This window comes from Poecilia latipinna, unplaced genomic scaffold (genome assembly GCF_001443285.1).
Source record: "Poecilia latipinna isolate Pla-1442-1.1 unplaced genomic scaffold, P_latipinna-1.0 Scaffold302, whole genome shotgun sequence".
NCBI classification, from domain to species: domain Eukaryota; kingdom Metazoa; phylum Chordata; class Actinopteri; order Cyprinodontiformes; family Poeciliidae; genus Poecilia; species Poecilia latipinna.
Window position 1 is genome coordinate 181,853 of NW_015112918.1, and position 14,139 is coordinate 195,991.

General features: G+C 37.7%; 3 protein-coding genes across 6 annotated transcripts; 1 reads left to right on the forward strand and 2 right to left on the reverse strand.

The window, feature by feature from the left end:
• Positions 1–168: 168 nt before the first annotated feature.
• On the reverse strand, positions 169–5,325 carry yipf1 (Yip1 domain family, member 1). Of its 2 annotated transcripts, none has more exons than XM_015034531.1 (10): positions 5,218–5,325; positions 4,876–4,987; positions 4,152–4,309; positions 3,976–4,056; positions 3,775–3,862; positions 3,520–3,636; positions 3,277–3,443; positions 2,490–2,672; positions 1,112–1,219; positions 169–887 (listed from the first exon to the last, which is right to left on the reverse strand). In XM_015034531.1, the coding sequence occupies exons 2-9, from the start codon at positions 4,907–4,909 to the stop codon at positions 1,136–1,138; spliced, it is 912 nt and encodes a 303-aa protein (XP_014890017.1). In that variant the 5' UTR covers positions 4,910–4,987; positions 5,218–5,325; the 3' UTR covers positions 169–887; positions 1,112–1,135. The 2 variants fall into 2 exon arrangements, with proteins under 2 accessions (XP_014890017.1, XP_014890018.1); XM_015034532.1 differs by lacking the exon at positions 5,218–5,325 and adding an exon at positions 5,096–5,181.
• A 1,753-nt stretch (positions 5,326–7,078) lies between these two features.
• Positions 7,079–9,683, forward strand: lrrc42 (leucine rich repeat containing 42). Of its 3 annotated transcripts, none has more exons than XM_015034535.1 (7): positions 7,080–7,842; positions 7,937–8,068; positions 8,142–8,260; positions 8,346–8,431; positions 8,845–8,958; positions 9,043–9,127; positions 9,205–9,683. In XM_015034535.1, exons 1-7 carry the CDS (start codon positions 7,448–7,450, stop codon positions 9,507–9,509), a joined length of 1,236 nt encoding a protein of 411 aa, XP_014890021.1. In that variant the 5' UTR covers positions 7,080–7,447; the 3' UTR covers positions 9,510–9,683. The 3 variants fall into 3 exon arrangements, with proteins under 3 accessions (XP_014890022.1, XP_014890021.1, XP_014890020.1); XM_015034534.1 differs by having other exon boundaries at positions 7,081–7,842; positions 8,139–8,260; XM_015034536.1 differs by lacking the exon at positions 8,845–8,958 and having other exon boundaries at positions 7,079–7,842; positions 8,139–8,260.
• Positions 9,684–10,087: 404 nt separating this feature from the next.
• Positions 10,088–14,014, reverse strand: tmem59 (transmembrane protein 59). The gene is made up of 8 exons (XM_015034537.1): positions 13,789–14,014; positions 13,487–13,592; positions 12,827–12,921; positions 12,594–12,746; positions 12,428–12,500; positions 11,414–11,537; positions 11,204–11,321; positions 10,088–10,736 (listed from the first exon to the last, which is right to left on the reverse strand). The coding sequence occupies exons 1-8, from the start codon at positions 13,942–13,944 to the stop codon at positions 10,584–10,586; spliced, it is 978 nt and encodes a 325-aa protein (XP_014890023.1). The 5' UTR covers positions 13,945–14,014; the 3' UTR covers positions 10,088–10,583.
• Between the last annotated feature and the right edge of the window lie 125 nt (positions 14,015–14,139).

Below are 14,139 nucleotides of genomic sequence, written 5' to 3' on the forward strand. Positions count from 1 at the left end.
TCTGACCGCCACCAACAGACAAGGTTGATAAAGTGTTTAGCCCAAGGACACAATGACAAAGGCAGTGGTAGGAGTTTCATGGCAAACTTCTACCACTATTGCCAGGCAATCCAACATCTGTCAAATCGAATGTTCAGTGAATGTAGACAGCAATTTCCATAAGGCCATTTGAATTAGTCAAGATTTTTAATACGCTTCAATCATTTTAATCGTATCATTGGCTGTATGTTTATCATTGTTGCCCGACTGGAAGGTGGATCTAATTCTTAAGTTTCCAGTAACCGCCATCAGGTTTTCCCCTAGAATTGCCCTGTATGCAGTTTTTGCCTCTACATTAACTTTGAACACACAAATTAACATGGATTTTAATAGATTTTACTATAATTTGCCATAATGACAACAAATTATTTATAGAATATTTACAGACATTACTTTGACATCTTGCCAGGCTTTGGCAATAGTTAAGGGCACTTGATATTAAGAAAATACAACACCTTTACCTTCAGAGGGTATGTATGAAACAACTATAAAAATTATAAAAAGAAATAGATCAATGAAATACCACTGATCCTGCAATCACCAACCACGTTTTTTTTTTTTTTTTTTTACATTTTAACAGTGCTGTAAAGTGGAAATAACATCACCACCACAATAACATTGTGTGTGCTGTGTAATACTACACCCCAATTAACTTAAGTAAGTTTAGAAGCCATCCCATTAGAAGTAACATACTGGAGAACAGTTTTCATTTTCAGAGGTCATGCCGCTGCACCACAGTTACAAGTTGGCCTTTAAGGCCTTAATCCGGAAGGGCCAGTGAAATCCAGTCCACCCATGACTTCATCAACGCAGGAACTTGAGTCTCTCTAATAATGCAACTGGAGAACCTGTAATTTAAAAATACAGAATAATGCACACCTTAGGGAAGACAAAAGTTTGTGGTCTGGTTTTTGACTCAAGTAGATCAAAAAGAGACACTTGATCCTTTACCCAAATAAAAAATAGGTGCTATTAATATAGGCCTGCAGTTGATAACAAAAAAAAGCAATTGTGACATCAATGTTAAAGTAAACATACTTAAGAAATAAGCCTGTTTAGCTCTGTTGTTTACCTTCACCCGGTGAATGCAGGTCCTTCATGACGATGTTCCATTGGTGATAATTGCTGCAGGGGGACTGACATGCCCTGGTCCGAGCTTCGCTTCGCTGAAGAAGTACATCTGTAGGCAAAGGCAAGGCAAGTTTATCATACACAAAATAACTTATGTATGTAAAAACAAAGGAAAGGAGTGAAGCAATTAGACATTAAAAACAAGAAAAATTGAAATAAGGAACATTAAAGAATAATTTAAAAAGAAAAAAACGTCAAAATTATAATATAAACCAAAAAAGTAAGAAATGTTAAAAACAAACTGATGAGGTATTCTTCACTGAACAATAAGGTTTTCAATCCTTTTTCACATGAGTCAACAGTTTCTAGACATCTCAAGTTTTCAGAGAAAAACTAAATTTCCTATTCTTGGTCAGCTTGGGTCCTGGCAGCACGGAGAATAAAACTGACCAGAAAATTAAGTCTTGAGGAACCTCACAAGTAATTCTTACATAGCACAGTAGCAGGCATCACCTTTAGAATAATGTGATCAATAATGTGTCAAACACATCACTGAATACAGTGATACAAAAAAGTTTTAGATGCATCTTGGAAAAAAGAGAGAAAATTTCTCACTGCTACCTTTTCTAGATTCGTAGGTCAAAAATGTTAGATACTAGACCTTATAAGAAGGCATCCAGATTGGGTTTCTTCACAAAGTCTGATCTCTGCAATTAACTGTTGAAAGCTCAATGCTAAAATATGTCAAGAAAAACAACTGAATCCATTAGCTAAAACCACAATCAATCTCAGACTATAATTTAGGTGCGAGGAAAATATGAGCTAATAGAGAAAAGAATGCAAGAGTCTTACAACCCATTTATCTTATTACCTCTTCAGACATAGGGTTACTGTACTTTGTAGAGCAATTACATAGATGTTACAAGACATTGGATATGGCTGCAGACCTGACAGTATTCACATTAAGAAGTCATCAAACAGCCCATTGTGCCAGCAGTTAGCAAGCATGGTCAAAGTTTCCATTGACAAGAGGAGAACAACCTGACACTACCAGGTACATTTGTTTCCCAGAAACACACAGGTAGGAGCTGCGCAAATATGGCACGGCTTTGTATGTGACTGACACAACAAAGCCGTGTTGTGTCAGTCATAACAAGGCTTTGTTGTGACTGACACAACAAAGCCGTCTCAATTGTTCTCTGAGATCACTGAGAACAATTGAGACTCAGGCAATCATTGTTACTTACGCCAACGTGGACTGGTTATAAAGAATCAACTAAATTAGAAACGATGTGAAGGCAGAGAGCCAGATCAAGATAATAAACCTTAGACCATATTTGTTTGCTCACATATCCAGCATCGGAAGCCAGCATTATTACCTTACAGCCTACTGCCAGCAGCCCATTCAGCAGCACAATGCCTGCTACGGTCGCTATGATGACTTTGGGGTGGTCGTCTCTGAGTGCAGGCCAGAAAGTCATCACCAGTACTGAGCTGGACAGGCAGAGCGCCACCACAATGGAGAGCCACCTCAGCCACTCAACGTGCGGAATCCACAGGACCTGGTATTGAAACAATTTGTGTCAGAGTTATGACATACAGAAATATATTTCCTCAAAAGCTGTCATGGCATCAGTGAAAAGTATTAATTTTTTAATTACTACAAGTTTATTGTTAACAAATACAGCTTCTAAATATTCAACCCTAACCTTCTCATGTCTTCTGCTTTCTGTTTAAAACTTATGCAGCTACAGTGCCTTGCAAAAATATCCACACCGCTTCAAAGCAACGGTTTACGTAAAAGCAAGGAGTGATTTGGGCTGATCAGATAAGAAAAACCTTTTCAAACCATCAGGAAGGTTTATTTGCATTCAACTGATTTGAGCATGTTGATGTGTTAGAATGGCCAAGCCAGCAAACAGATCAAAATCCAAGAAAGAAGCTGTCGCTGAAAATAGAAAAACAATTCTTAAAACTTTGTGTAAATGTATCAACTCAATCTCTTGAGGTTGTTTGTTGAAATGTGACATGAAGCTTGAGAAAACTTATGCAAAGCATTGCATAGATAATAATTTTTTTAAATAATATGATTCACTAAAGCATTAGAAGGCTCAATTTGTTGCAGAACAATGTCAGTAGCATAATTAACATATTTATAGGACTTACCACAGCTGGAATGTAAACTGCCAGCGAATATCCGTAGACACAGACAATCTCCATAAACGAGTATGACACCAAGTTCAAGATTTTATTGCTCCTCCACAGCAGCAAACCCCAGAGTCCAAGCGGCACAAGCCACGCATAGCTGAAGATGGCCGTGGCAGCTATGCTCACTGGAAAACACGTACGGTGCAAGAGGTAAGCTGGACGTTTATCAAGCATGTTTAGCGTCAATTGAACTGAACTCACCTTTTCCAAACTCTGCGGTATATTTATAGTTTGAGTTGCCAAAGTATCGCAAGAAAGTAGATAGGTTTCCACTGATAGCAATGGCAAACACAAGGGTGGTACAAATCCAGAATGGTCCTACAGACACACACATACTTATATTTAAAGCATCATTATTTACAACTTCAATGTGTTATGAATAGTAAAAGGAAATAAATCAGCCTACCACCACAAATAATCGGTGACAACAACTGTGCAAACTAAGTCAGAACTAACCATAAAGATCTGGGTTTTTACGAAGGTGAACTTGAATGAAGTTTTTTCCAGGCCACGGCACCAGTGAGCCAAGAATCCTCTCCCTTACCTAAAGAAAGAGTTAAAAACACGTCAGATTTCAACCAGGTTTGAGATACATTTGCTCTGAAGTAATTAATCTGATGATATAAACTGAGACAGGGACGAAACAAAGTGACTTACATGATGGGTTTCAATGTCAAAGAATTTCTGGTAGTATTCAAATGTCCAGAAAGGAGCATTTTTATTTTTCCCAGACAGAAGCTTGAATAAAAAAAAAAAAAACAGTTATCTAAACATCTGATTTATACACATTTCAAGAAGCAAATAACTTTCCAATAACAGGGTCATGGTCTGACCTCTTCTCTGTCCTCACTGATGAGTGGTTCTTCATCACCAACATCTTGAGCAAAACCAACTGCACTTCTTTGCCTCTTGGATTTTAAATCCTCATCGTCAATGCTAATGGTGACTGCATCTCTGTTAGATTCCAGAAGAGTCCCAGCTTCATCAAATTCTGTTAGATGGGACAGATGTTAAGTATCTGGATCAATGTGTTTGTTCTTTCAGGAAAGTGTGTACCTACTAAAACTTGCTCATTTTGCAGATCATCATTCATTCATGAAAATCAATACGCACATTAACATACAAAATGTCAGGACAAAATGACACCATGGACTGATAAATTGATGTACTGTAGTTTTTGAGTTATAATTAAATATTGCTACAAAATAGCGTGGTGTGTGGTTGTACTCAGGTAAAGTTAGACTGAATTAATATATAAATGCAGGCCACACTTTTGTGATTTTTGTAAAGAAATATTAGAACCACGTATCCTCCCACTTCAAAATTAAGCACTATTTTTTGCTGCTCAGCCACACACTCGCTACAAAAAACACACTAGTTTGTGATTGCGTCACAAAATGTGAAAAATCGTGGGTAGCTCTTTAAATCTTTATTTATTTTGACAAAAATTCTTATGAATTTAACTATCAAATCTATGTAAAAATAGACACCTACTTACTAATGTGTTATATCTATAAGACATTAAATTTTGAGAGACAGTTCAGGGAGAACGTTCACCTTGAAATTGAAATGGATCATTTTTCGACGCCATTCCCTTGTCAGTAGAAATGTTTGTTCTTTGAGAATCTGCTGGCAGGCTGGCAAAGAGGCAACAAATTAATCCTAAAAGCTGTGAATGAAAAAAAGAACATGACTGTTGACGTTTTACATCTGTTGACTCCAGGTTAAATGCATTTTTAAAACTATAGATACACAATAACTTAGGAAGCTAGCTTACTTAGGAACCAATTTCGACTGGTAAACTTCAATATATCAGTAAAATAAATAAATAAACTCCTATTACTATTGTAACTGTGAAATACAGTATAAAGGTGTCGATTTTCTTAAACCCATGCTTACCAAATTCTGCGAAAAATTCGTAAAAATTATGTCATCGTTATTAGCTAGGGAAACCCGAAGCAGGATATGCCAACGAGGTAAACATGACTCGTTCCTGTGGTGAGATATTTTCAAAATAAGAGTTTAGATACATGAATTTGGCTATGTATTTAGCGGACATGGTGAAATAACAGTTATCATAACTGTAAAATATTTAATTATAAAAGAGTAATGTAAACTGAGGTGTGTTTTTGGCATATATCCAGATCTACAGAAGGACTGCTATTAGTAGACTCTTACTCTGAAGTTTGAATGAAACAATGGTACGTTGTAGTGTAGGTCACAGAGTCCGCCATATTGTGGGTGGAAAGTAGCCTTGGAAAACGACACAAATGTTATTAGAAGTGTAATTTCCAGAATAAAACTATACAATGTTCATCAAATTGATTCATATATATTATATATTTAATTTACATCTTAGTACTAATGTTGGTTATCGTTTAGAAAAAGTAAACAACAAATGAAAATCAGATGTTCTCATCTGTCAGTTAAAATTGACCAACTATTACCTCTGAAAATACCAAACCAACATTTATCTCAGTTAATATGTTTTCGATATTGCAGCTAAATACTATAGTCAACCGTTTTTTATTATAGACATGTGATCTTTAAATATTTTTCTTAAGATTTTACTATTTATAATATTTTTGGTTTATTGCCTTTACTGCTGATGTGACAGGGTGAAACTCTTCCCCTGCACTGGTGATTGTGGGACATGGCCAAGGCCCTTTAAAAAAGCTGTGGGTAGACAGCTGAGCAGAAATGTTGGAAATGTGATCATAACAAAGGAGTTATAAGGTATTTGGGGATGATTAATATAGCATGGAGTAAAACTCTAATAAGATCCTCGGTTATTTGAACTCTCTATTGTAAATTTAAGGATTAAACAGCCAGTAAATTAGTTAGGGAACACAGCAATAACTATGGTTACAGAAACTTCAATGACATTGCATAATTAATAACTTATAAAGTATTTAAAGGACACAAAGTTAGCTGAGAGAATTTATTTACTTTTTATTTACTTTTTTTTATAAAGTAAAGGCATTTGAAAGCTAGGATTAGTTAAATTTGACCTCAGTCCGGTTGATGGCGGTAATACACTGAGATTATAAACTGCCAATGTATGGCGTTCCATTTGTGTCAAAAATATGTAGAAGTCGTGTAGATGTTGGTCTATGTCGTTGCTGCGTCGTGGTTATTACTCACTGTCATCTTGTCAATTCATCTGCAGTAAAGCAGTGAACCACTTGCAGTTATTTTTTTATGTTACTCCCCCCTGTTGTTGGTTCAAGTAGTTGTCTGAATTTCTTTAACTTCTGTGATTGATCATCGACCACCCCCTCCCGCTCTCTCCTCAAACGAGGTTCACTTAGGGACTGCCAACAAATGTCCTAACCAAACACTCCTGACAAACAAATGTAAATACATGCCTTGCCTTGTGACGAACTGACACAGAAAAGTCGTAGTTATAGGGTTACATGAGACACACTATTCTCTATTGAATTTTTAAGTCATATTCAATATTTTAAATAATTTTAATATTAAATAATATCATGTTTTCTTCAATAGCTTCCAAGTCATGTGCTCCATTGACTCAAAATCAGTGTGAAATTGTTCTTCTAAAGCAGGGGTGTCAAAACTCCAGTCCTCAAGGGCCACTGTCCTGCAGTTTTTAGATGCGCCACAAGTACAAAACGCTGGAATGAAATAGCTTAATTACCTCCTTCCTGTGTACATAAGTTCTCAAGAGCCTTGCTAATGACCTAATTATTCTATTCAGGTGTAATGCAGCAGAGGCACATCTAAAAGTAGACCAACAACATCAACACATGACTTCTACTTATTTTTGACACAAATGGAACCCTTTCATTTTTGACACAAATGGAACCCCATATAAATATGGCGGCGAAGCGACGTAGAAGCCTCTTATGCGTTTGCTCTTCTAATGTGTCTATGCTCTATGATAGCAAAGGGATCTGATCATGCCTGTGAAAGCTGCATACTGGTCGTGAGGAATCTAACATACAATACTGAGAATGATGACAAGGTGTAGCTGGGAATACCTCGAACACAAAGGAGCTTCTTTGTTTATGGTTTAAGCTAAGCTAATGACCCTCTGGGGTGAATTTGTGATCTACTTAAGAGTATTCAAATCTGGTGTTAAGTTAAGAGACGTTTTTGCGTGTCTGTAATGGACAGCAGCAACATTTATGTTCGAGAAAGAGGCAACCTTCGTCGTGTGAGTGACATTATTCTGGCACAACCAAAAACACCACCGTCATCATCATGCAGGAGGACGAATCCGTTTGTGCTGAGGAAGGAGCATTTCATTTTCACCTACAACGAGGAAGGAAGTCTGAGATACACCACTAAATCCCTCTTTGACATCACTCTGCTGTTCGTTACTGACAACATCCAGCATGTGGACTCTTTGGTTGGCTTCCCAGAGCAAATAGGCGACAGACTTTTTGTGGCAGCAGAAGAGAACCGCGTGTTTTTAAACCCAGATATTTCTCAGAAAGCCTTGAAATTATTCAGTGACGCATATGGAGATTTGGTGCTGGGCTCACTCTGTCTTAGAAACAGGTTGGGGTATATTGTTATCTCCTCACCTCCATGCCTCTCTGCCTCTTTTTGCCGTAGATAGCAGCCATTCATGTCTGCTTTTCTTATTCTGCAGGTTTCCACTCCTGCATGAGCGGATCACCGAGATAAAAGCATTTCATAGTTTAAAGTCTCTGGATTTGTTTGGCTGCAGACTAGGAGATGATCATGAGCTGTTCCATCACCTCACTTCCACGTCACTGGCGAAGTAAGGCTTGGCTCTTTTGGATGCACTAAGCAGAAAAGATAGCATTAACTCTGAATCCTGTCTTCCATAGCAGCCTGACTCGGCTGTTTATTGGTGGCAACCATCTGTCAGATGTTGGCCTGCAAAGATTGACCGCGCCTGTCCGGGTGATGCAGAAAGGACTGGACTCCCTGGAACTCCTGGATGTTTCCTGTCCGTAATTTCAATGGAGTCTGGTGAGCACCAATTGCAAACATAAACTGTATAATATTATAGATTTTTTTTCTTTCTTATACAGGCAATCCCCTCTCAGAAATGGCTTTGAGATACCTTACCTGTCTCCCAAAGCTGGTGAAGCTTGATGCATCTGGGACCAACATGAAAGTAAGACGAGAAGAGTGTGTCATGAAAGATTCATACCACATTCTGTCATGTTATAACCACAAACGGTGTATTTGATTTGGATTTTATGTGACAGACCAACACAAAGTAGAATGTACCTGTAAAGCTCAAGGAAATGGATACCTAGTTTTACATTTATTTTACAAATGAAGTTGGACAACTGTGGCCTACATTCTCTTAAAGCACCTTTCACTACTACTATAAATTCAAGTAGCTCCTTGAAATATAACTTTTTCAATTATCAAAAAGCTGAAAATGTCAAAACCAGGGATTAGGGTAGATGATGTAAGACAATACATCTTGCTTAACGGGCACGATTTGTGGTGTATTATACTTATCTGGGTATTTTTTTGTTTTGTTTTGGGCCTGGGAATAACTTATCGTTTATATATGAGCTTGGCACAGGATTGAAGACAACCGTGTGGAACTTATTAGGGCTAATTCATTCGGAGAAACCACTGAACACCTTTGATCACTCGGGGTGTAAAACAGAAGGATGGGCAGAACAGGTAATCAATTTTAGCCAATACCAGGAGAGCAGATAATTTGTTTCAATAAGCAGAATCATTTATCCACATTCATCTTCTTTCCAGGTTGTAAATCAGTGGGAAACGAGTGGCTGCCAGACGCCCAAACCGAAGAAAATGGAAGAGTCAAGGGCCTCAGCACTTCGCTTCTGTAAGTCTGTTACATTTTTCATTTTAATTTGTTAATTAATTTACAAATTGAGTGCTGAGGTGTTTTTTTTTCTGTAGTTGGCAGACAAAAGTTTGTCAGAGAGGTACTGAATGCAGCACCACTGGTCAGTGAGGATGGCAAGCAGACCAATATGGAGAAATTACACTTCTACAAACCAACAGGAAACAATCATCTGTGTGGGAAAATGGATCCATCCACAACAAAATGTCTCCAAGCTAGGAATCCCACCTGTAACGTTGCAAAGACGAAGCAAGAGTCAAGCAAGTGTGACGCTTCTCATCAAAGCCCTCCGACTAAGACAAAACGCTCATCCTCATTAGTTCTCACAGCAGAGGACACGGAGTTGTTGAACAGCTATTGAATAATGGAATCCTCTGGGCAGCATTCCAAAATAATCAGACATGGGAGCGGCAGTCAACATGCTGCATTCACACAAACTATTAGCAGTTCACATATACGTAACAAAGGAAGTGTTTTGGCTTTATTTTTTATTTTATTTTTTTTAAGATGAATAAAATTTTGTATTTTGCCAGAGTGCCTTTTTTTTCTGCAGCTTTTAACTTACTACACAATGTACTTTAATAATCATAAAACTGAGTATCAAGTTATATGCAAGTTTCCTGTAACTCACACAGTAACAAAACCCATATGTGTAGAATTCCTCACTGACATTTTCTATATAGACGATGGACATTACCTACTGTAAGATGATCATCAAAACTTTTGTAGGATGTTTTACCCCCAGTATTCTTGCACATATTTTATGCCAGACCTACTTTTCCTGAGCTCTCTGTTTTTGGCTGATTTGTAGAGTACAAATTTAAACTTTCCCTACTAATTCACCAGTTCTGCTTTTAACTGTCTGCTGCAGAGTCGATATCGTCATCCTTTCTCTTCCGTAATTTACCAAAAGGTTAAAATATGATTCTAATTCAACAATTTCACAGTTGTATATTTTATTTGTATTTATTACCAAGGAAACAATCAGAGCAAGAAAGACTTAACTGCATGTACCATTTCATTTAATTAGGAGCACATACTTTTACTGTAAAATGAATCAGGATGTTGCAATACAAACATTAACAAAGGGGGATTTGGGTAAAAACTTGCATCACTTCAAGTCAGTTCATTACATTCAATAAAAACACAGAACTAATGCACACTTGCAGGAAAAAAAAACAACCCCTAAAACATTTTATTCCTTTATTACCCTCAATATACTTTAACACAATTATACCAATATACAGAAAGTTTTAATTACCCAAATGTCAGGTTTAAATAAAGCAGGGACAAACCAGTTAAACGTAAATGATCTGAAAGTTCTGCTGAGACCACAACCAGCTCAGGCCTTAAATTGGAGATTAAAGAAAAAACAAAAAAAACAGAATATCAATGATCAATAGGAAAGTTTCCTTTAGGATTGCTGTCTTGTTTTCTAGATGTTGGACTGTCCCAGGTTCACCTTGGAAGGAAGTGGCCCCGCTTCTTCTTCTGGCCCTTTGGAGGTGATGATAATCAGAGAGGATGCTGGGTAAGGAATCAGTTTCTGCTCTTTGATGTAGTCCTTGTCCCCATAGATGCTCAATTTCTACAGGAAGAGGAAAACAAAACGGAGTCTTTATGCATTCAGTCTGCATGTTAAGCTAGTCAGAACGGCTGCAGGTTTTACAAAGACATCTCGACATGTATCCATACTCCTTAAACTTTTCACATTTTGTTATGAAAACTGATATTTAAAAAGGACAAAATGAAATGTTGAAGGGGCAACAAGTGCATGCTTTTAAGTAATGTGTCACAGAAACATTTAAGTAGTAAGTATAAGCTCATAGTCTATAATTTACAGTAACATCTGAATGTTGAACTGCTCTTGAATACTGTAGGTTTTACTTCATGTTAATCTTCAAATGTTTCCAGAACATTTGAACAGTTTGATGTTCCAGAAAACCTTCAGGTTTCTGGAACCTTTTGAAAAGAAAATGGCCACAACGAGCAACAGGTCTGAAGGTTAAACAAACAACCTAGAAACCACGACAAAGAAAATAACCCCGGGCTTACCTCAGCGGGTACATATTGATCCACAGCAGTTGCCACAGTAGCACAGCAGATCCAGATCAGGACCGACACAGACAGAATTAAAGTAGTTGTTAGGATCCACCCAGGCAGCCAGGGGTTCCTGTGGAGAAAATCACAGTTGGTCTGTGTAGCTCCGCAGCACGTGGAACCATGGTGTTACTAAAGTTGCTTAGGCAACAGAAATGTGCAAACCTCGACAGGCAGCTGAAAAGATTGTAGCCGTCGTCATAGCTGCGTTCACCACTCAGCTCTCTGTCTCTTTCTTGGATTAAAGTCCGATGGTATTCTTTGTAAATAGGGTTGCTCAGCCGGGGGACTTTAAAAGAAAGAAAGAAAAAAAAAAAAGGAGAATTACAAAAATAAGGGATGCACCTTTATGTTTTATCTTTACAGTTCCTTTGCTGCATTTCTAGATCACGGTTGCTTTCCAGGCAGATTCTCAAGTTTTAAAATAATCCAGATATTTTACATGAAATTGAGGTCAAGGACATTAGAACGAGATTTTAAGATGCTCTGTGTAAGCTTGCTAAATATTGTCTTGTTGTATCAAAAGATTAATAAGAAGAATCTGATAAAAGATGTAGCCATTTGATGAAATGAGGCTGGTTGAGATGTGAAACAACATCCAAAACCTGAGAATGCTGCATCAGCTGTTTAAAACTGATTTAAACAGCTGATGACTGAGTGGGGGACCTGGGGGAGGACTTAAAATTTGCAATAACCTTTTGTACTGTATTTTGCAATAAGAAGAAAATGTACAAAAAAAAAACACTCTTGTAGTGTTGACTATAAGTTTTTCACTACAAACTAGAAACGTTTTTTTAAACATTTGTTGATTGACTCAGTAGAAAAAAAATCTTTAAATAGCAAAAAGCTGTAATTCTACCTATTCTGTCAGCTGAATTTTAGACAGAGTTAAGGAAGAAAAAATGATCACAAACTGGTGTTGGAATGGGAAAAGCAGCCTAAATGTTAAGCTCAGCGTGGCCCAGAATTCAACTATTAAACTATAGATTATGCTTCAGTAATAGGTCTGTGTCAGGATAACAAACATTTAGCAAGATTCAAAACTGGACACAAAATGTTTGACATTCATGTGGCAGGTGGATGCACGATAATGTTGAGCTGTGCTATATGCCAGAACGTTTTGCATTTGTTCTTAATTGAAGACCGCTGCATAAAAAGAATAAGATTTGATGTGCTTACGGCTTTTCTGGGGCTCCTCCTTTGAATCTTTGTCCAGTTCAATTTGGGAGAAAATCCTAATCTGTGGTTCAGACTGGGAAGCAGAGGAGATAACTGGATTTTTTTAAATCTGTTGCATATAATGACCTACCACTGTCAGGCTTATTAGAACTAATTAGAGCAATACCTGGAAAATAACAACTTTTCCATCATCAGCTTGAAGGTAGAACGTCCAGGTGGAAGTGATGAAGCTGTGGGCTTGACTCATTACATCATCCCAAAATCCTCTGACCAAAGTGAGGGGATACAGAAGATGAATCCTAGGCATCATGGCCTCCAACTGTTCAGAAAACAACAGAGACACTAAGGATGCCATTATTTCTTGAGAGAAATTCTGCATTGATTCAACTCCCGGTATACCTGGTCCTGACGCTGCTCAGCAAAGGGAAGCTGATTGTGACAGCCCATGTTGCACGCATACTGCTCATCAGGCTGGGTGTAGGCTTCCCGACAGGCTGCATGAGTTTGGAGTAACAGACAGCAAGACAGGTTTAGAAGACTACAACAAAATGTATCAAGAGAAAGGTTTTATTGTTTAATTGTTATGCAAGGTGCCTGCTCATATTTCATGTCATTTAATATGATGGGAGAATCACACACAAGTAGTGCATCATAGTGAAGTGGAAGTTTTTATTTAAAAAAAAAAAAAATCTTAAAGTGAGGTATTTAATATGTTTTATGAAACTAAGTATCCATTTAGTTTCGTTTCACACTTATGCACTACTTCATGTAGGTCTAACTCATAAAATCCCAATAAAAACACATTAAAGTTTGTATTTTCAACGTGAAAACAAGAGGGGTGGGAGTACCGAGTATGTACAGTCAATTACGCTTACACAATGACTAAACTTATTTTTACACCAGAAAACTACTCAAATGCGACTAGAGATTATTCTAGATCAACCTTGTGTGTGTCAGGTGGAGCTTTATTTAGCGTCAGGTGGAGCTTTACATTTAGTGTTGAACAGTCTGACGATCCTGAACGTTGTAGGTGGAAGATGATAGATTGCATACACTTACTTGATTCACATTCGGTTCTGGTCTGATTTAAATCGTCGCTGTCACGGACAAAATGACAAATGGAGAACAGACGACAGCCTCGTTGGCAGGCGTACAGTTCCTCCTCCTGAAAGCACAAAAACAAACCCGAAGGACCAGTTGAATACCTCTGCGAAAAATGACGCACTTTTCGACGATTTCTATACAACAATGCATCAAATAATAGAACTGCACTCAAATAAGTAAACCTAAATGATCTCCTCTAGCTAAATTGCATAACGTTAGCGCAAGCTAGCTGACATAAGCAAGATAAAAGCACTCACCCGTGGATACGTGTGCAAACTGTATGTCATTCCGCAGGACTTGTGGCAGGACGCTGTGCTTCCCAGAACGCTGTCAAACACGTCTGAAGACGCCAATGTGCAAGCAAGTAGGACATTAAGTCCCAAAATACTACCAACGAAAGAAAAGGTTCCCATTTTGCCTGTGAAAACCCAAACAAACAACTCCACTCCTCTTCCCCGTCCACCCTAAGCGGAACTGTAAATCTCGCGAGATTTTTAGCGTTAAGGTTGCGTTTACGGACTCATAAATAAGTGTTCATATTTTTAAAAGTGGTAATTTATACCCAATTTCTACCTAGAGATGTAATGTGAAATGTTTTAAAATGTTAT